The sequence below is a fragment of the Cydia pomonella genome, chromosome 4 (genome assembly GCF_033807575.1).
Source record: "Cydia pomonella isolate Wapato2018A chromosome 4, ilCydPomo1, whole genome shotgun sequence".
NCBI classification, from domain to species: domain Eukaryota; kingdom Metazoa; phylum Arthropoda; class Insecta; order Lepidoptera; family Tortricidae; genus Cydia; species Cydia pomonella.
This window is the reverse complement of record NC_084706.1, coordinates 7,021,253-7,044,996: the sequence shown is the minus strand read 5'-3', so window position 1 is coordinate 7,044,996 and position 23,744 is coordinate 7,021,253. Positions and strand designations below refer to the sequence as shown.

General features: G+C 34.5%; 1 protein-coding gene across 2 annotated transcripts; it reads right to left on the bottom strand.

Annotated features, from left to right (window-relative positions):
- Positions 1-70: 70 nt before the first annotated feature.
- On the bottom strand, positions 71-17,241 carry LOC133516948 (cytochrome P450 4g15-like). Of its 2 annotated transcripts, none has more exons than XM_061850014.1 (11): positions 17,082-17,241; positions 9,691-9,902; positions 4,300-4,497; positions 2,353-2,535; positions 1,872-1,941; positions 1,643-1,769; positions 1,372-1,561; positions 1,131-1,243; positions 805-1,042; positions 525-710; positions 71-290 (listed from the first exon to the last, which is right to left on the bottom strand). In XM_061850014.1, exons 2-11 carry the CDS (start codon positions 9,896-9,898, stop codon positions 112-114), a joined length of 1,692 nt encoding a protein of 563 aa, XP_061705998.1. In that variant the 5' UTR covers positions 9,899-9,902; positions 17,082-17,241; the 3' UTR covers positions 71-111. The 2 variants fall into 2 exon arrangements, with proteins under 2 accessions (XP_061705998.1, XP_061705999.1); XM_061850015.1 differs by lacking the exon at positions 17,082-17,241 and adding an exon at positions 13,523-13,663.
- Positions 17,242-23,744: the final 6,503 nt, after the last annotated feature.

Below are 23,744 nucleotides of genomic sequence, written 5' to 3'. Positions count from 1 at the left end.
ATACACATGTGTTTAGGAAACTATTCGTATATCCTAAGGAAATACTAACAATTAAAATTAATTTGCAATCATAATCAATCATATAATGGAATATAAGAAACAATAAAATTTTCACGCACTTATGGGAAATCTTCTCCTGGGTTCAATCCTAACCCTGAATCCATCTGATCGTTTTAAAATAATGTCGGCTTTTAACATAAACTGGTCTTCTGGAATATCTGAAACCATCTTGAAGTTCCTCAGTACCGTAGCGAGTAAGACCTTTAACTTCAGAATGGCGTATTTGCGACCTGTAAGTAAAACGTACATATTTCTTAACAGTCAGGTAAGATTCATAACTTGTGATGTTTCCAGCCTAATCTCGACATTACTCTCAAGTCACCAAAAACTTTATCGGTATGACCCAATATTAGATGAAAACACAAAAAATATGTACATCTTTTTCAAAAGTCTTGTATGAAACCAACCGGAGGACGCTTAAAAGTAATTTAATTTAAAGTATTAATTCAGTTGATTGTACTTACCCACACAGCTCCTAGGCCCGGCGCTGAATGGAATGTAACTGTAGTAATGTCGGTCTTGGGTATTTTCAGGCAAGAAGTTGTCTGGATTGAACACATCCGGGTCTTTGTAGTATTTGGGATTGCGGTGAACCTTGAGTGTTCCGATAACTATGGTTGAGCCCGCTGGCAGCACATAGTTGTTAGTGGCTACGGCAAAAACATTGATCTATGAAGGAGCCATAATAAATAATAGTAATTAATGATAATGAGACGTTGATTCCTTACATTAAGGAATACTTACGAATTTTTACGTCTCGTTTCAGTTTTCTTGCAATAATTGGTACTGGTGGATACATCCTAAGGGACTCAAAAATAACTCTTTCCAAGTATTTCATGCGTAAAGTGTCTGAAAACGTGACCGGTCTATCGGAGTCTCCGAAAATTTCATATAACTCATCATATACTCTAGCTTGAATATCCTGGTGAACTCCAAGGAGGCAGAGTACGAAGCTAGAACCAGCTGCCGTAGTGTCGTGGCCCTGAATAACTCACAAATTATTGAAAATCTTGTGCATCTTTTATTTATAAACATACAGGTAAAAAGTAGATTTCATATTCAAATCGTACCTCAAACATGATAGTGTCAACTTCTTCCTTAATTTCGTGGTCACTTATTTTATTTGTACCACTTTGAGCCGATTCTATCATAAGATCCAAGAATGCAAGTCGTTTCTTTTCTCCTGAAAATATACATACTTTAGTTTTGACGCCAGTATCCTAATTAGGCGCACTGAAAACTACCTGTCATTGGCGCCTATATTTGAAAGAAAGTCGGAAGACAAAGGTAACCATTTAACCAAATTCTTACCAACATCGTTTTCATCATTAAAGTCCAAATCATCCCGATAGCCTTTAAAAACAGAATCAGCTAAGGTTTTTACGTTATTGGCTAATCCAGTTTCGTCGTTTTCTTTGGCACGTGTCAATTCTTCAATCGATGCAGGTATTATACCCTTAGCTTTGTTTTCTAAGTATGTTTGCTTTTTGCTTTTGATTACCTATAAATGTAATAACCCTCGTAATTATCATGGACCAAGATGAAATAGTTTTGGAAAATTTTGTTTATTTTTGTTTATTACCTTATTTGTTAGTCCATGTATAATATTCAGAAGATTAATTTGTTGTTTGAAAAATGAAGTTAGTTTGAAAACAGCGTCAAATCGCAACCAGAATTTGTAATGCCTCTGGTGGATGATATCGCACATTCTGTAAAAAATAAATTTTCAGCAATGACCAATAGCTTAGACTCCGAAAACTGGTGTTTGAAATTAAAATCGTATTATATAGATCTTAATGTAATCCACTCACTTCATGACTGCCATGGCATAATCAAATCCAGACTCGTCCTGAGTTTTTCGCGTGATTCCCATTGCAGTCTCTACAAAGTGAAAATTTGAACTACTTATATTAATTGCAACTACGTCAATCTATTCATGTCGCTACAAATTGATATTAATTTATACAACAAAAGGCTACATTTGCACAAAATAAACATTATAACGGAAATAAAATGCATTGTCTGCACTTAATTAAGTCAATATCAGGTAGGTATAATGTAAGTAACGAGGCTAGAGTTGTTTGTCACTTTAATATTCATTAACCAGAAAGGTTGACCCTAAAATTATTAAACAATGAATATTGTTTCACATAATTGCTATAGTGACGCATAACATAGATATTTTAATATTTTTAATAAAAACTTTCAAACCTACTGGCTGTCATGTCAGAGGTGCAGATTTTCTTAGGTACTTATAGGATAAGACAACTATAAATATTAGAAACTCCTTACCAAGTAATATGTCCACAGTAACTCCACTCATATAATCGTGGACATCAAAAGTTTTATTCATTTCGGTTTTCATCTTGTTAACCACGTTCATGCTGTTCTGATTGAACACGCTCATAAACGATTTCAGGATGTTGATATGGAATGTTGGCGCAATCATTTTGCGATGAGAACGCCATTTTTCACCTGGAATCAGTCACGTAATTTAAGAGATGTTTCTAGTGTGTTATGATTAATAAACATTTAAAACAGTCCATTAGATAGCACGCATTGAAATTGACAAATCTATTATATATTACTTAGTCAACTTCCATTAAATTACTGTTAATTGATATCGTGGAAGTCTCGCCAATTTAAATGTCTGCTAGTTGGGAAACAAATCAGTGTTGAAAGAATTTACTTCTAGAAACCATCTTGTCAGGTCGGCACCGACTATGGCTCTGACAATGAGTGTTCGCGCCATAGTTGGTGTAAGGTAGAAGTACTAGTGCTCGACGCTGCAATAGTCACCGACATGGGCACTTTATTTCTTGGAAATATAGGTTAAATTTGAACAACGAAGATTTTTCAACGAGAACATGTCGAATAGGTCCTTTTTTTTAAATCTATTTTCACAAATATGGTACATTTTAAACTTGTGTTAGGTTCGCCAAACTTACGTTTAACGGCGAAATGAGGCACTCATTTTCAACGTTAGTACCTTAATCTAAATTATATCATTAACTTATAATACTAAGGTAATTATATCATATTAACACAGTATAAGTTGTTGTAGTATATTTACCTATCCTATTTATTTATTCAGTCATGCGTTGTACCTATTAGCAACTTCTTAATTTTTGATTTAAAGATGTTTTTACTAGCACACACTAGTGCAGCGTCGAGCACTAGTACTTCTACGTTAGCACTTGGTAGAGACGGACTGTACTCGTATTTATATGTCCAAAGTTGCTTATATGTAGGTACTTAAATAGAATACTTCACGGAAACTGAATGTGTTATTATGTAAGTGTTCATGTTAGGATTACCACGGGACACAAGCCTTTGATTTACTACAGGTGCCATAAAATCTACTTGGAATCCCAATGATATATAGTACATAGTATTTTCGCTAATACTACTAATTTCTACTTGATAATTTACGGATTCAGTAAAAGACTAACAGTACAGTCAGCATTAGTAGTAACGGATAATATACCTACTGCCAAAAGTCCAAAACTAGATATAAGTCATAGTTTTGTAAATGGAGATACTTATAACTATCTCTGCAGTCTACTCAAAAGCATCTACCACACTGCAATTATTTGACATTTACAGACATATCCCTTTGTAACGTTATTAGAAAATGGTATATATAGATACTTTGGACGTGTAGTCTTAAGAGTCACACGAACATGCCGCTATAAAGCCGCTCTCGTACAATCAAAGTTAAGCTCTCATTTTAAAATGGCATGCTAAATTACATGAAATCTATAGTTTTCGTTGCTAAAAAATCATATACTAAGAAAATAGAGCGAGTAGAAGATTTGTATGTAAAACTTCTACTGGCCCTAACTTCTTCAAAACTAGTAGGTACCTGACTTAGATATATGGGACTTCATGCCAAATATTTAAGCATGTTTTTTTTTATGATACATAAGGCAAACGAGCAGACAGATCACCTGATGGTAAGCGATTACCGCCGCCCATGGACACCTGCAACACCAGAGGGGTTGTAAGTGCGTCGCCGGCCTTTAAGATGGGAGTACGCTCTTTTCTTAAAGGTTTGAAGGTCATTCATTCCACAGTTTAGCTGTGCGAGACAGGAAGTTTCTGGAGAAACGCACAGTTGAGGACTGCCAACCATCTAAGTGGTGAATGTTATTTAAAAAAAAAAGAGCTTAACATCAATTTTATTGCGGCGGATAGGTTCATCTGACTCTTAACCGCCGCTACTGATGATGATAGTACCTGAGCTGATAAGTAAGCCTTCTCCTAGCCACGGCTTGAAGAACCTGTACTCGGAGGCCTTGTCAATATGCACGGGGCTGTTCAGGATGACTTCGATATCGTCAGCATCAGTGAGGAAGATGATCAGCTTCGAGCCGAGCCACCCGCGGATGACGCTGCCATATTTCTCTCCATACTGGAGGCCGATATTGACCAGATCTACAGAAATAAATAGTTATAAAAAACAACTGTAACAATATTCAATCTGTTGTAAAGCACAAATTCAACATCCATAATCATACAAATCGTGTCATTCACGACGACGCGTGCCTTTACTCATCATGTCATTTTATAAAAGGTTACTTTAACAAATCTTCACGTCATCGTACTAAAAAGCTGCTTTGGTGGAGAGATGTGGTATGTTATAAATACGTGTTAGCTATTATCAGAGACCAGTAAATAACGGAAGACCTACAATTTGCAGACTATAGGTAGTCATACGAGTACAACACCGCGTGCTCCGCATGTCTCATTCATTGTTATAAGTGGCACCATCTACCGTTTAAGCATTTTAGCTGTGTATTTATACCTGTGTATGAAAACTGTCATGTAACAGCTTGACACTTTCCACATGGGTTGTTTACGCAGCGTACTTAGAATAAAGTGGCAAGATCGTGTGACTAACAAGGAGATATTACGTCGGGCCAATATGTCCGGTATGGAGGCCATTCTAATGAAAAGCCAACTAAGATGGAGTGACCATGTCTGTCGCATGGATGACTATAGACTCTCTAAGTCCGTTTTCTATTCGGAACTCAAGGATGGGAAGCGTAGCCACAGGGGACAGTTTCTGCGATATAAAGACGTTCTGAAGCGTCATCTCAAAGCTTGCGACATCCCATTAGAGCGTTGCACGTTGGGAGGAGCTTGCGGTTGAGAGATCGGAATGGCGCAATAAAGTAAGAGAAGTCGTAGCTATTTTCGAAGAAGCTCGACTTGAAGAACGGGACTAAAAGCGCCTTCAACGGAAGTCTCAACCTAAGCTGTCCTACGCATACACATATAACGACCAAGGGCAGCTTTATTGTGCACAGTGCGACCGGACATTTAAGACTAAGTTCGGTTTTGCGAGCCATATACGTGCTTATAAGAGGAAATTGTAAAAATCGCCGTTGTCGGATACGACATGGAGGACTATATATAACTGCTATTATAATTTCAAAACGTAAAGCTAGACTTGCAATATTTTAGTAAAGTTAATCCCAAATCATGAAAAGCGGAAAATTGCTACAAAAGAATTACAATCGATGAAGATTATGATTTTGAAAGACTTATAAATTAAAAAAATTGAATAGGTAAGCGATAAAAAAATATTAAATTTTATTATAATGTATGAATAGATTGGAAATTAAAGTTAATTTTGCTTTATATTTCTTCAAACTCGTAATCTGCAGGAAGAGTGTTCAACGAAATGAAAACTCGTGGTTCGCGATCCCATGACCCCTCCCCAAACGGCATATTGTGCGAAACGCCGGTGTGGGTTTAGTCGGTAGGCTCCTCCCCCTCTCCCATGAGCCGTAGCAAAAAGCCGGAATAACACGAGGAAGATGACGTAACAATGCCAATAAACAGTATTACTATTTTGCAATCGGAATTCATTTTATGCCTCTGGATCAATTTTAAAGGTTTCATGATATAAATATTGTTACATCAAATATGAAACATTTATTCAGCAAATAGGCCACAGGGGAACTTTTACATGTCAAATTTTTACGAACAATAAAAATAACAAAATACAGTTACAAATATGAAATCAATGAAATAATAGATACTTTATTAGAGATTTATATAGTCTCTAAATGTCAAATTACACAAAAAAAACTTAGATAAAAATTTCAACTAACAAATAGTAAAATTCTTTAGAGATTGTATAAGTCCCCAAGTGTCAGAGATAAAATATAATAATAAAAATATCATTAAATTATCCTTAGAGATGTTAAGGGTCTCCAAGAGTTAAATTCTTATATAAATAATTTAAAAAAAACTGTGAGATGAAACATTTGTGCTTGTATGTTACATTAAAGACTGCATAGCGCCATATAAACGCGTCAACATAATATTTGTAAGGAGTATTCCTACCTACAAATAACCAAATTACAAACTTAAATTTAAATGGACTTAAGTCTGATTTTTCAAACATCTGATAAAAGTATCTGTCAGATAAAAATAACACGCTCCCTTTCTTTTACAAGCAAGAAGAAGAAAAAGAGAGTGTTATCTTTATCTGATAGATAATTTTATCCGATGGTTGAATAATCAGACCCTAGAGATGTAAAGGTCTCTACGTGTCAGAATCATTAAAAATAGGTATAAGTATCTTTACATATAAAATCAATTAAATTTAAAATAAAATAAAATCTGGAGATGTAAGGTCTCTAAGTGACCCAAACTAAAATTAACTAAAACAATACAATCAAGCGAGAAAATGATGATCTCTTGTGTGAGTTCTACTGGACACTAGTATGGTTATTTCGCAGAAAAAAAACGAAAACACTATTGCTTTAATTTTAATTTTTATCATACTATCAAGATCAAGTTATTGGCTTAAAGGCATCTCTATCATCTATAAAATCATTTACAGTATAGTACGCCTTACTTAACAAACTGCTCTTAACATATGACTTAAATTTGTTACGTGTCTAATTCACTATATCAGTGGGAACTTTGGTATAAAAAAACGTGTACAGTTTCCGAGGAAAGATGTACTAACCTTAGATTTTTTATGGTTTGCTCAGTGTATCTATGTATTGTCTCTTTAGTCAAACTATAGCTAAAAAGATATACCATTATTGGCTCGAAATAGCATGGTAAAAATTCAGAGCCAATAAATTGATAAAAGTACTCAAAAAGAAACAGTTTCTTTACAATGTTCGAACATTTTGCGTAAACTTCAATTAAAATCCTAAAAAGCTGAAGAATAATTAAAGCCGAAACGAATTCAAGTAAGTGAAATAATTAGTTACCAAATAGCACCTTTTTTAACTGTGCTAATAAAATAAATAAAGCAAAAATGACCCACCTTAATGTACGAGTCATGGGGGTTCGCGAGGTCTTCAACTTATTGTTAATAATGACTATGTATCAAGTAACTAACTGAAAATTTATCCTTTGAAATTCCCTTTTCAATTCAATCCGTTCTCGGAATGGTGTGCAGCATATTTACATATTTGTAAATAATTAAATGTAAATTCAGTAAGCATAATTTTATGGAAGTATGTTACGAATGATTGCAATAATTTACATTATGTTACCTTGTCTAATAAACCAATAAATACATTTAAAATTTACCTATTGAGCGTACGTGATACTTTGCTACTACATTAAGGGTAGGCGCTAATAATAATAAGTATACACGGTGCTGACCATTCTGACCAACTTTACATGTATCCAGCACATGATATTACGAACAAAATAATGTTATGTCAACAATATCAGCAGAGGTCCACTTTTGCTACTTTCAATTAATCATTTTCTTGTAACAATAGGCTCGCTTGCGCCCAAAAACTCTTCTACAAAAAAAGAGGTTTCAAATTAGGTAAGTATCTTTATATCATGTAAGATATGTTGCCAGGAGAAGGGGTATACACAGTTTAACAGAAGAACCGTGAAACCCCAACTTTACCTTAGAGGTTAAATATTTCTACTTATCATTATTAAATTTATTAATCTACAAAGAGCAAAATATCAGTAATAAAACCAGGAATATTCTTAAACTATATTTGACCATTTCAACCGTAGGTAATGTTAATGTATCTATATTGTTAATCCATATAAATCCATGATTACCTAATGTATAGGTAAGTAGAGAAGGGAATTTTAGACGTATGGAAATTTCATCAGACTGTGGGAAATGTTTTTATTTTAGCAATCTATTGAAACCAAAAGTACAGTCAACCAATTTGAATCCTAGACCACTATAGAACCTTGTCGCTTTAACTACTCTATACATGACATGCATCACTCAATAAGCACTGTCGTAGAAGTCATAATGATATGGTTCTATAGTGGCCTAGGAATCAAATTGGTTGATCGTACATAAAATACACAATCAAAATGAATTACTTAAAACTAAACTTATTAAGTTTATTTAATCTTTATTGCTCAATAGAAAAACTAATGCCAAATGGTATTCTCTACCAGTCAACTTTAAGGCAAAGCAGAGAGATTGTGGGCGGTGGTACTACTACTACTACTACTACTACTACTACTTTAAATACACATATCCAGACAGACTTTCTTGAAAAAAAATCGATATCTGCATTCCCTTTCCAAAAATGGTTATATTTTTAGATACGAATTAATAAACGAAACTTGCTAAGCATTTAGACTTTGATCTCTAGAACTGTCGTAGGCATCATTATTAGTTCTGATCCTTGTGGTGGAGTTCCTAGACTCCTAGAAACCTGATGTTGCCAGGGTGAAAAGTGGTGCCGTTACTCCCACCAGCCCTTAGAATTTCCCCCTTAAAATTCTCATACATTCGCTATAGATTTTTTTTTCACAAATCGGACTTATTTGAGCCTACATAGCTCTTAGCGTAATTGCACTGTCAAATATTAGGTAATATATACAAATACTATCAATGTAATATAATATTAAATGAACATTCGTTTCAAACAATCTGATATTTCTCAATATGATTTTATTGTTATTATACCGGGTGTTTCCTGTAACACGAGCATAAATAATTAAACCATATATTGTACTCCTAAAATGATATAACTTTTGAATAACAACTTTTAAAAATTATGAAAACTTAAGATTTTAATTTTTTCATACAAATTTAATATTTTTTTCAATGTACGCTGACATCAGTGTGTTTGAAGTCGCTTGTCACGCTTTAAACAAAAGAAAAACTGGCAATACATTGCGTCTTAGAATTAACTTCAATGTGTAATAAAAATCAAAACAAGTTATTTTTCAAAGTTGTTGAACTAACGTTGGTCAGTTTGAGGAGTACAGCCTACAGTTTATTTTATTGATCCTGTTACAGGAAACACCTGTATCTGTATTTTATCTACAGATTAATGAAAAAATAATCTGCTTCATAATAAGTAAAAAAAATATACTAGATAATTCATTGCCACTATTTTACAGAATCACTCCTTATGAGAATTGTAAGGGGAGAATTTAAAGAGTTGGTGGAGGTAACGGCACCGCTTTTCTGCATAGCAACATCGAATTTCTAGAAACTCGATGTTGCCAGAATACCTAGAAGCACCACTAGAGGGATCAAAAGTCAAACTGCGGTCTAATAATTATGCATACGACACACTTCCAGAGATCCTGGTCTAATTGTCAATAAACGGAAATCAAACGCCTTTTGACACAAAAATGATATTACAAACTTACCATCGGGTCTTTTCCCAAGCGCTAACAGAGCGTTGCCAAATATCGGCACGGCCATGGGCCCCGGTAACTTATTGCCCATCTTGTACAGCCGCGAGCTTTGCTGCCATCGATACAGGAGCCACAGGCCGGAGGCCAGCACCAGCAGCGGATAGAACATCGCTCTCGTGCTGTTTTGGATCTCTGGCAACGGTTCCACTGTTGTAGACATTTTTCTATAGGTACAATAAAAAGGACATTTTAATAATTGTTTCGTCATTTACCTCCGTGACACTAAATTTGCTTCAACCTGATCCGAGCACGAGCAACCGATATGGACAAGAAGAGAGCTACCATTAGAAAAATTTGTCATCGAACTCAGGATCGTCAGCAGTGAAGGAGTAAGAAGTTAGAAGAAGAGACAGATTTGTACCAGAATTCGGTTGCGATTGTTTTTGTCATTTTATTTTGTTTTTTCTTGTTGTTGTTAATACGACGCTCACAGCTAATTTAATTAATTTTGTACTCTAGCAGATTAGCCGCCGCTAGATAGACGTGTTTTGTATTTTGAATAGTACACAACTACCAACGACTGCTGTCGTTGTGTTGTCAGCGATGTCTCTTAAGCACGAGCGAAACGAGCGCTCGTCGCTTTCTAAAATTGTCATTTTTCGTAGAAAATTATGTCATCTCAAAAAGTACCTATAGTAAACACCCATTATGGACATGGTACCAATGACGAAATGAAAACCACAAATCCTATAAAACAAGTGTTTAACATCCGTTTTCAAACACTGGCAAAATTTTACCATAAATAAGAGAGCTGCTTAAGTATGACGTTTCATTAATTTTGATTTGTTCTAAAAGAAACAGGGTATTTGTTAATCATATTGAAACCAAATGCAGCATATTTCAGTAAACACGTCGAAAGCATAAAAGATGAAAAGGACATTCAACTTTCAACGCGAAAAGGGGTAAAAAAAGTACAGGTATGAGTTTAATATCATAAATACGCCAAGTTCCTAAAGTTGATAAATATTAGACAATATACACTTAGAGGTCTCATTTTGCGCTGCCCGTTCTGCCCTACCATACCTATTTTATTTAAGCTTTACTTTTTTTATATGGTACTAGCGCACATTAACGCAAAATTTGAATAGATTGACACTTATAAATGTATGAAATGCTGAAAGTAGGCAAGCTTAAGACCCGGGCCTTCTTTGGCGCGGACACTTTACTATATGATGTACCTACATACTAAATTGAATTCAAACAGGATGGGACGGCACTGATTTCGTGGAGTATGGGCCGGGTGCTGGTTTGGGATGCAACGTGTGCAGTCACTGACCCCGTCACATCTCCACTGAACCTCCGTAAGGGCAGCGGCAGCGGTAGAGGCGGCGGAAAACGCCAAGATAGGAAAATAGGGGTCTCGACGCCGAAAATAATTTAATTCCATTCGGTGTTGAGACCCTTGATCCATGGGGCCCTAGCGCTCTGAGTCTCTTCAAAGATCTGTCGAAGAGACTCAGAGATGTCACAGGAGCTTCCTCGCTCTACGCATCAGTTTAACGATCCAGCGAGGAAATGCTGCCAGCGTCTTCGGTACTATGCCGCTTGGGCCATTTTTAGGGTTCCGTACCGAAAGGGCCAAACGGGACCCTATTACTGAGACTTCGCTGTCCGTCTGTCCGTCCGTCTGACACCAGGCTGTATCTCATGAACCGTGATAGTTAGCCAGTTGAAATTTCTACAGATTATATATTTCTGTTGCCGCTATAACAACAAATACTAAAACAGAATAAAATAAATATTTAAGGGGGGCTCCCATACAAGAAACATACTTATTTTTTTGCCGTTTTTATAAATAATGGTACGGAACCCTTCGTGCGCGAGTCCGACTCGCACTTGGCCGGTTTTTATTAGATTTCTTTTAGTTTAATTTAGATTTGATTTAAGTAAATACATTTTGTTTTGATTTAAGTATAATTTTAGTTTCAGTTCACTTATAGTTTGTATATATTAATTATATTCATTATGTTATATCATAATTGTATTTCAATGAGTAATTAAATTTCTTTTGAATTCGGACATATTGTTCCTTTTTGATTGCTTATTTAATAAGATTTTAGATGCTCGTCATAGTTTTTTAACAAGACACAAGTTTTTTAACAAGCTATAAGCTATTTAATTGATCATAATAACTGCAGATTCTGTTTGCTACTTTGATCCCACTTAAGTAATCAGTTTTAGTAGTTATTAAACTCGTGTCAATTTAAAACACTCCCTTTGGTCGTGTTTTTAATTTATCGCCACTCGTTTCGTATGTACTATTTTTCGCTCATTTATTGTAATGAACTATTTCAGTACATATGGTGCTACTTAACCGCACTAGTGCGATAATTAGCACATTACTTAACTATATCGAAAATTTAAAATGTACTGTAAAACGTTGTACGATACATGTGCGACTAGGTAATTTGCAACTCGTGTCGATTTAAAAGACTCCCTGCGGGCGTGTTTTAATTTATCGCAACTCGTTGCAAATTTCCTATTTTTCGCACTTGTATGATAATGTACTAATTAAGGATAATCAAATTATATTTTTTCAAATAATCAATTTCCAGCCAGCTGGATATCTTTTTTATCATGAAGGTTTACATAAAGTGGAGGGTGCAATTACTTTTTTGCCATACCAAATTGAGCCCTATCAACGTGTTCGTATCAAACTACAGAAAACGGTCCACTTGAGATAGCAAAACCAGAGCCCTGTTTCTTACTCGCACATGTTGCCAATGTTAAAATTATACCAATGTGGTAGTAATTATATCAATATTCATATTCATAGTATATATACTATTCATATACTACTGAAATTAATTACACTCTTATACTATTTTAGTGCTATATTCAAATTACGGTTCTGATATATTTTAAGTAATTTGTGAATAATTATGATGTTAATATTATTAACTAATTATAAAAAGGATGTGCACAACAAAAAAAAAAACATCTAACTTAATATGATAGAAATTGTAGTAACTTTGCATATTAATTGGTATCCCCTATTGGATGTCATATTTTCGTGTATTTTCAAAATAATTTAATGGCGCCGCTTAGCATTGATTCGTACATTATTAAAAAAAAAATGGTTAAAAAAATCTTGAAAACCTAATTAGAACGAGATACAAGGCTCTAGTTTGACTTCTCATGTGGATACACTTTTTGGCCAGTATAATCTATCCGGCTTATTATCTAGGTCCATAGTTTTAATACCTTCATTTGATCCTAAATGCGTGCAAACCCAGTTTGCGCATCCCAGGTGTGCATACATTTTTGCTCTTTTATCAGTTTTTTTGCTTGTAGCTCGAAAACTTAAAGGTTAATAAGTAACATTCTTTAATATTAAACTAAATGACATATTAACTTCAAAGTCAGTTCAGAGGTACAGCCGAAAACAAAAGTTAGAAACCGGAAAAAAAAAAAAATTGCAAACTTGTTATTTAATAAAAACGCCTTTTTACCAGTGTCTGATCCATAAAACCTTGCTGGCAGTGACATTATGGTTGATGGTGGATTCCTTCTACATCGAGTGGTTTTGCAATCCAAGGAAAAAATACATCTCCCAAGGCTCATAAGATTTATTCACAACTCCTGGGATTGCACACACTCGGATTACACGCATTTTGTTCGTATGAAGAAAAAAATAATTCCACAAAACGCTATGGATCTAATTTGGTTGATCTATTTTTTTTGCAATTAATAGGACATACCCCAATCTTACTACCTACGTCAGCAATCCCTTATGTCCCCAAGTTACAAAAGCCTATTACAATTATTGTTTACTAGTACTTACCTGTATTACACTATAAAAACTACGGTAAAAATGCCACTACACACACGAGCCTTCAAACGTCCAGTTGCAAAGTGATTCCCATTTTTTGCATAGCTGCATTTTATATGATGACACTTTGACTTTATACGTCAATGGACAATGAAGTAAGGCCACACTCGTGAAGGTGCGGGAAGTGAACTTTTATTAGGTTAACCCAATACATATTTTTGGCGTTCGCAACCCAATTCATAATTGATAGGCATGATGACACGTGCTGAAGTCACATATTTTGACTAAGGTGGAGAGTTTGTGCAGTTACGACTTATAGAGTTAGAAGTTTGGCTCTTTGATCTGTACCCCTAGTGTAAATAAAATCGATTTCCAAACGTGACGTACGCGTTTGCGTTTAGTCTCATTTTGTATTGGATTTCGAAAGAGCGCGCCAAGCGGGACGTTTTGGAACCTCAAAATCCTATACAAAATGAGACTTAACGCAAACGCGTTCGTCACGTTATGATGTCGATCAAAGTTACACTAGGGGTACTGATAACTTTTTGTCAGTGCGAGCCTTATAGTTTCGTCTTGGCAACATTTTACATGAAAATGTTTTTGATGGGATTTTACTTATTTTTGTAAGTCGCTTATTACAATCTTCTATCCCCTAATTTAAAGGGTTGGGGGTGATTTACTATTAAAAATTCTGAAATACGAATCTGGGGGTATATTTTATACAATCTGCTTTTTTTACGCATTTCCCATACAAACTTTTACTCCATTTTCCCCCTAACGTCTTTTTCACCCTTACGAGGGTTTCACCTGTACGAGATTTTGGGGTTGAAAGCTATTCTATATCCTTCCCCAGAGCAAAAAATAACTACATACCAAATTTCAACTAAATCGGTTCAGGGTTATTGATTCCGTATATAAAATACCACCCCCTTTTCACCCCCTTAGGGGCAAAAAATTTCAAGTTTTTTCTTTGGCGTTTGTGTACTGATACTATCGTATACCAAATTTCAGCTACCTAGGACTTCTGGAAGTACCCTAAGGGTTTTGATGATTATCAGTGAGTGAATCAGTGACGAAATCGGGGTTTTTTTAGATATAAATAAAATTTAAAGTATAAGAGATATGCAATTGTTTTTTTTTTATGCGTAATAAGTCCACTATTGATATTATATCCCGAGAATTTTGTTTATCTGGTATAATCCAAACCCAATTTATGAGGGTTCAAAAAAAAGACGAAGCGCTTCGAGAAAAGGTAGGTAGTGCCCTAGTGCTTCGCATTGCTCGTCTTGGCAGATCATTAACATAATATATATATAGATTTAAGCATATAAACTGTTGATAAGGACTCAACCGAAAGATTATCATTCAAATGTGCGAGATAATGAATTAATTAAGGTAAATTGGTTTGTTTACATTATTTGAAATTTACTCTGCAAACATTATTTCTGCCTCTTATTTAGCAAGAAGCGTTTGAAACTTCGGTCGAGTATTGGTTTAATACAATTTGTAGAATATACACATTTAATCCTCACAAAAAAACTACGACTACACTATTTACATTAAGTGACAACCATAGCGTATTCCTGACTAAAGACGAAATCTGTAACGTATTCCCAATTAAAAGGTAACATTGTCGGTAGGTATTGAGTTATTGCCACCAGCATATATATAGTTCTAAACATGCTCTTTTAAAGAATCAGACCTCTAAGTTAATTTTTATTTTTCTATGGTTTAAAAAAACAGCATGAAAATGTACAGTTTTGGGATATTCTATTTTAAAGTTTGAAAGTTTAAAATACCAAGTTCTAGTGCGAAGTTATGGAAAATTTAAAAATAGCGGTTTTAAAAAATGCTTCCACATCTCAATGAAGTGCCGGCACTTCACTGCGTTTAGTACGTCTCCGACTACTGGCGAGATGCCACGCATGACTCACAAATTAAAAAAAAACACTAAAAATTAAAAATACCATTGTGCGTTATGAAAATGTATTCTAATAATATCAAGAATCATAATACATGCAATATATTAAAAATCCATTGCGAAAAAACTCTTGTTTTAAGCTCATTTAGATTATTTTGAAACGTCACTTTAAACACTCGCGATAGTACGCCATTTTCTTTGGCGCATAGATTAAATTTAGCAGATGTAACACGTAGGTATGATTATCTGTTTTTTTTTTTTTTTTTATAACGATAGGCAAGCGTTTGACCACTATCTCACCTGATGGTAAGTGATGATGCGGTCTACGGTGGAGCACGCTTACCTATGAGATACCTATTTACCCTAGCCTTGAAGAGACCCAGATTGTACTCATGCGGAAACACAGACTCGGGCAGGGCATTCCACTCCTTGGCTTGGCTTGGCTTGTTTGCAGAATATATACATAATAATGATATATTACTCTTTGTCTCGTATTTTTTTTAGTGTTTTTATCATATTTAAAGAGTATATTATGCTATAAGCGCCATTTGATCAAAATTGCTACGAGTACAAGAGTCATTTGAGAAAGAGTTTCATGGCTATTTTTATAAATTTTAATGTCGTCCGTGTCACATATGTAAAACAATTTCAATACACTTGTAAGGAAATAAATACATTTTATCTAGATTCTTCACAGTGTGTATGTAGGCAGAAAATTAACAGATGTCATAACAGTTCCGCCTCTGGCTAGCTACACAGCGATGCTTATTCTTTAGCTTAGTGATAGACGTCAAACGCCGAAAATGGCGGACACAATTTGTTCTCGATAGCCTGTCTAGTATATTTATGTCAGTGGTTATTTCGTTACATTCGAAAAGCTATTCTTCTCTCTTAACAAGAGCTGTCAACGTCAATTGTTGTATATTTGATACGATTTAGATTAGATTTAGATTTATTTCCTTCATAATATTAAATTACAATATAAATTATTTCAAGCCAATCTATATGAATTTATATTATGATCGTCAACTATTTATTATATACAATGTCAAGACAGAAAAAAATCATCAAATATCAATATGCTATAAATTAACACCAAATATATTTACCTGGTCGAACGTAGCGAATTCAAAATTGCTTTCGTATGTTTATCCGGAAGTTCTCAACCGAGGTCGCGAAATTCTCAACCGATCGATTCTCGTGAAATTTTGCGGGCAGATTCTTATCTAGAGTCAGACCAAGCTAAGTTGGCAACGATTTTGATAGCCCAGCCTACGCAAGTGGTAAGTACCTAAACGTCATAATTTCATAAAAGTATGACGTCTAAAATAACACTTACTAATTTGGCTGTGAAAACTGCTGCTAGCTTATTTTGGTTTGATTCTAACTAATTAGGTAATAATTTAATATCAAAAATATTTGATATATTTTCCCATAGATAGGTAGGTACAGAATTAACCAACGGACCTGGACTTATACTACGTCGGTGGCAAACAAGCATACGGCCCGTCTGATGGTAAGCAGTCTCCGTACCCTATGTACGCCTGCAACTCCAGGGACTTAACTGGAGATTTTAATTGATTTATTTTTAGTAATACTTTAAGCATTATTTAAACTAAAACAGGATCGTATGCCGTGCCATTGACTTACTTTTATTAATAGTCCTGACGTTTCGAACGTGACATTATGTCTTTGGTCCCAGGCAGACTGGCGAGGAATTGTATCAAATTGTTCTAGCTGCGCAGGTTCTCAGCACACGATGTTATAAACACGCATCATTGTACACACGCAAGTAGTGCACGCGATCCAGTTTCAGTTTAAATAGTACCTAAATATCGTGTTACTTCAATGTAACATTTTAAACAGTTTTGCTAGTTCAGCAATTTTACATAATTTTATAGTAGCTTATTCACATATTATTTCAAACACAGCATTTAAACCGAGAAAATGTGTTTGTTGTCTCATGCTACGATTTGAATTGACGAATAATCTTTGTATCAAATATTAAATTATTACTTTTTATTAGAGCAAATAATCAAGAACCCTAATTCCACATAAAATGGCATTCTATTGGAATGAAGTAAAATTATATCCACCCACTACTTACCGGCGATAGTTCCTGATCGTCACTTTTGTGTACTTAATTTTAACCATTATTAAGACTGAAAAGATTATTTTTACCTTGTCAGCAGCTGTATCAAACTTTGCATAAAAACAGTAAGCAAAATTTTATTTTAAATGACATTAAAGTGAACACAAAGAGTGAAGTAAGTATATAGGGAAAGAGAGCCCTCTTGAAGCATTTTAAGGAAACTAATTTCGAAGCGCTATCTATAATTTGGATCCGAATCTAGCTATGTATGTATATCTACACAAGCATCCGTATCTGTAGGTACTTTCGACCTACATAATATTAGGTCTACTTGGGCGGTTTACAATCTATTTTTTTGTTTGATTTCTGGTAACTTTAATAGTTTTTTGTGTATAAGATATCAAACAAAATATTAACTTGTAAGCCGCCCAAGTAACCCTAATATTATGTAGAAAAGATTTTAAAAGAATGAAATTCAGATAAAAAAAGACATACTTTATAGGAAAGCAAGTATAATATGTTTATTGCTTTCAATTAGGTATACAAGATAGTAATAGACTAGGTGTTGTAAGTACTTGCAGATTCTGATTCTCTTTAGAATTGTTCTTCTTTTTACATTTGTTCATCTTTGTGTACAAAGCTGCATTAGCTTCGTCTTCTGTAACTTGTGTCTCAGTCTGAACTAGAACTCTTTCATGTGCGCATAACTGACTTGGCTAGTTCTCAGCTGAGCGTTTCTTCTTTGATCTTAACATACAACTGGACTTGAATTTAAGATATTCCGCAGGTAAAGAAAGGACAGGTAAAGTGCAGATTAGAAGAATTCCTGGTAGTTTCGTCTCGCTCTGTAGCTCCTTAAACAATTCGCCCCAGATATTCATTAAAATAAACACATGAGTAATGATGTCATGGTTCGGGTCCTTCTTGTAGCTGATGAATTTTAGGCTTAGGACGTATGTCTTGTCTACGCACGTACCTTCATAGATGCACTCTAACTCGTCTTATTTAGCGGAATCAAATTGCACAAATCTTGACAGTGTGTCATCGGGCATGTTTGTCGTAAACAAAATTAAAATAATATAAAAGATAATAAAATAAAATAAATCGAAACCTCCCGGAAATGCCGAGAACACTGTTACATTTTTAATGTAATATTGGGACTATTGGGATTCTCATTTCACTATTTGAATTTGACTCGTGCTTAAAAATGCTTGCTCTGATTTTACTCTACTCTGCTATGCACTATAAAATTAATAGAGATATAATAAGTTCATATCAGTAATGAGGAGTGTCTTTTCAAAAGAGCTTATTTCCACTTTGAACTTTTTTTGGGAAATTGAGAAAAACATAAATCCACGGTTTCCATTTCGAAATAATTGCTTTTTTCTCGATATTATATTAAATTAAGTTGCTATAAATGTTATGGCACTACATACATTGCTTAATCTACCTACTTAATTATGTTAATTAACATATCTTTTTCAGAGTTAAGTCCTTTTGATGCGAACTTTTGGAATTAAGCCGTTTTGTTGCGGCCTTGTGAGAAATAAACCTTTTTGATTTGTACATCACAGAAATAAACTCTTTTGAAACGGATACCTTTTTATTGTGAAATTAACTTAACAACTACTACAGCAAATAGCTAACTTAAGTTTAAGCAGAATACATTTACACGTAAACTACTTCTGCATCATCTTCGCAACAATCGCATTCGACTTCGTCTCGATTTTCTTCTGCTGATAGATTACATTTGTCTAATACGGTTCTATACCAAACCATATATTAATTATTTACTATCGGGAAATTATCCCAACGACATTGACAAAAGGTATCCAATGCATTTGTGTTTTTCTTTATCTGGTTTTTTTATAGCCAGCTTCAAATTTTAGAGTCCTACAAAAAGTTCTGATTCAACGTAGATAAAAAATAATGTATAATACACACTTATAAAAAGGCCTATTTGTTTCTCATATTATAAGAGAGAAATAAGGCCTTTTGATCCGGACTTTGATTTTTGAATTAGTTTTTTTTGAGGACAAGAAGACTTATTAGAACTTGAAACTCAAAGTATATATGTATTTCTCTACTTTTAGCAATACTACATTCATAGTTTAAAAAAAGCTGAAAGTGGAAATAAGCCCTTTTGAAAAGACACTCCTCAGTTATATCTCTGTTTACGATATTTATTTGTTCTGATACTAAATAACAGTTGCCAGGTAACAACCATGTAACATCATTATGAGTAAAGAAAGGTCTTGACTGTCCTATATATTATACTACTCTTTAGTGATGACATACGAGGTAGGTATATAGAACCTTCTTAATGTTGTATTCATGCCTTTAAATTGTATCAATTTTATGGTGACATCTGGTGATGTAGTTTGCATAATCGGAAGTCAATTTTACGCAAAAGTAGGTGTCTCGATCCAATTATTAGAAATCGCTTACATATTTACTAATGCCAACTACATTTCGAAATGTCGCCCCCCCCCCCCTGCTTTAATCCAAATTCGAAATACTGCTGCTGTCATTGAATTATTACGAGTATTACTATATATTGGCAACGTGCGAAGTGCATGGTGGGGGTATAGTAAAGCGATCACAGCGCGTGCGGTTGTAATAATTGGCACTAACAAAGGTAGTGTTTAACATTTCCTACAAATAACACGATTATATGCACGAAATGGATTTTTTAATTCAAGATAACTCCTAAGATATTTGTTTAAATTGTAAGATGTAAGGTACCATTGTATTGTATTACATACCTTACCATACATTGTGTTGTTATTGCTCAAACGGATTAGGCAGTGTTTTCGATTAAAGCTCCTAGACAACGTGATTTTTTCTGACGTCGTTAGAATTTTACAAAAACCTTAACAAATATTACATTTTAACCTTTCTCCTGAATTGTTCTATCGATAGGTGAACAGTATGAAAATCTGTTCAGTAGTTTTTGAGTTTGGGGGACGTTTTATAAGATATAAGTACATTTGATGTTTTCCACTAGATTTGCGGATGCTAGGTGGCGTGACAGTCGTGCACGTAGGGAATAGAATTTGGCACCATGAGTTGTTGTTGTTTTGACAACAAACCATACAAGCGAAGCTTGAGTCTCGTGACCTAAATGTGTAAGCGCTATGAATTTTACGGCGCTTAGGACGTTTTGGTCGCGTGGCCATTGCCACAATTTTACTGTTTGGCATGGCTTCTCTATAGTAATACTCAATGTAGTAGTTACTCAATGGTTAAACTACCGAAATATGAATTAGTGATTTGCAGCGGCGTCGTCAGCGTCAAGCCGCCGACGCTTCGCTCCGAGTAATGCATGCAGGGTACACTTGACTTGAGGGCCTAACATCGAAAAATTGAAACTTTATAGGTCTCTCTGTCGCTCTTGCACTGACCTAATACACAGAGACCGATAGTCCCCACACGGCTAATCTGCCAGAAGTGAAGCCGAAACACGAACGATGTATGTGTGCGACGCTGCAACGCACCATATATACAAAAATATGATGCCAGTATTTATTCATTCCCGTCAGAGTAGGGGTATTTTAACAACATTCTTATACTTGGTTATGAATACTTTGGAAGTGTATAGATTTTTAATTTTGTAACAAAAGCTCTCTAGGGTTCCATTATTACAATGAACCCTTAAAATTTGAGGGTGATTGTAGTATACCTAAAGATTTGTGGCAATAATGCAGTCGGCAGTATTGTCGTGCCGCAATACTGCTGCGGTCGACTGTATTACTGCAGGAAATATCAAATACATAAGTCATTTACCTAATACAAAATCTATCAAATTTGCCCATATAACAATGTATCAAAAATATCCGTTCCGTAGCGGTGCGCGGCAACCACCTAAATTGGTCTAGACGTGGACCTCATGTATTGTACTAATTTTGTAGCGGCGCGACGAAATCGCGGGGTGAACCACGCCTGATTTGGGCAATAAGGTTTAAATAAGCTTCTATTTTTAGAATAAATTTAAAAGTGGAAAAATTACTGTCTTGGGTGAGACTTGAACTTACGGCCTCTGGATCGATACTCCAGCGCTCTGCCATCTGATCCACCAAGACCTCATCCCTAGGCAGTAAATTTTTCCACCATATGGGTCTAGGGGACCCTATCGACATCTACCGTAAGAACGTTACACTTCTTAGACGGCTACCGGAGGTCCAAGTCATATTGGAAATTCACCAGTAACGGTGTGCTACCCATACTAAATAATTTTTTTGCAAGCAAACGATGCTATTAAGCGTAGACCAGCTATTAACCTTATTAAGCCAAGAGAGTAATTTTTCCACTTTTAAATTTATTCTAAGCTTAATAGCAGCTATAGTGTCGGAAATCTAAAACGAACATTACATAAAATAAAAATAAATATTTAATGTGAAGTTTAACAAAAAATACTTTAAAATAAAATAATGTAAAATATAATTTTGTTTAATAATACGAGTACAAGGATTTTAAAGTAAGCGGATTTATTTTAGAATGTAAACGTCATGCCTCATTTGGAGGAAAATGATTCATTTTACTGGCAACTATAAGCAATGGCAGCTAATGAAGGTTTGAATTTTATGCATGAAATAATTCTGGACTTGAAAAGCATATGGTCGGATCTAGTAATATCAAGGTTTCCAGGAGAGCAAAAATAAAAACCAATAATGATTTTGCCAATAATTTACTCAATTTACATGCGATAAGTCTGTTTTTTTCTGTCATCGAAGGTAAGCTATTATACGTTTTATTTAATTACGTTTTGCATACACTTCTCGTTAAATAAATTTTTTAATCATATTTATTTAAATTTATCACACGAATACAACTTTATGCCTGAAATAATCTAATTTACCGTAGTTGACACGTACGTTATGTTCACATCCGACTTAATGCTAGCAATTTTTATTGCTCAAGTCTGATTGTATATTAAAATATCGCGTTATGGTGTTATTATTTTTAAAATGCATATAGTCAGATGTTAGTATATTCTTAGTAGTGGGAAATAAAGTATTTCAAGCAAAAGGTTGGAAATGCTATTAAAACTTATTTAAGTCAAAAAAAAATAATAAGAATGCTAATTATCTACACTTTTCTTCTATTTCCTTTTTTTCGGTTTCATCTTTTGCGTTCTTTAAATTGTTTTGATATTCATCATAATCATCACGTGTCATATTCATATTATTTTATTGGTAATAATAATTACATCTCAATATTTTAAATACAATTGTAAATATACTTATTTTAGTTTAAGACTAGGAACTATTGCTAGTGAATAATTCTTTATGATCGTAGAACGCCTGCTATATCAGCCATTTTTTAAGTTTTGTTTTAAATATTGCTATGCTATGTGTAGCGATGATTTCACCCGGGAGGTGGTTATAGATCTTGCGACCCATGACGTGTGTGAGTTTTCCTGACTTTGCGAGTCGGTGTGTCACGCAAGGTAGCTTTCCAGCGGTGTCTAGGAATGGTAATTTAAAGCTTAGGTTAAATTTAGTATTGAATATATTTCTGTATATACATTCTTTTGCAATCACTTTTTGAGGTGTATTCTCTTCTTTCATTAGTATTTTATAATGAGCGTACATGGTTGAAATTTTTAAGTCTGGGCCTAAATATTTTTTCTCACTTTTTTGACGCGAATAGTGACTTTCATAAAATCGGTAGGATTGTATATGATCCATTACATTTAGAATCATCAGTTCAGGTGATTTGTTTCCTGGAACAAGCTGCCCCTTTGATCTCCAATTGTCAATCCTCCTGCCAGTTGTTTTTCAATGCTTATTTTAACGATTTTTTCTCCTATTGAAAGTGTGTTCAAATACATAACCTTGCAGACCTTTTAACTTAAACCTCCAATTGTAAGACTGTAAGTGTATGAGAATTTTCTTCTGTCCATCTCTAAGTCACCGTCGGTTTTCATCAATCGATTATTACTTTTCTTCACATTACCTACAATAAATTGCCGACGCTGATCCCAACTTTGACATTTCTTCCAAAACTCCTTAAATATTTACAATCTTTGATTATCCTACATTTTTAAATAACATTGTGCTTTGCATGAACAAGGGTCTTTTAGTTTACGGCCCTCAGCATCAGGTATCTTTTTGGCAAGAGCAGAACGACATGGAGATCCTTTCAATCTTGCTATTTTGGATGCATTCCTTTTCCATTTCGATGTATTCACAATTTTTTATTCGTAATTTATTATCTTC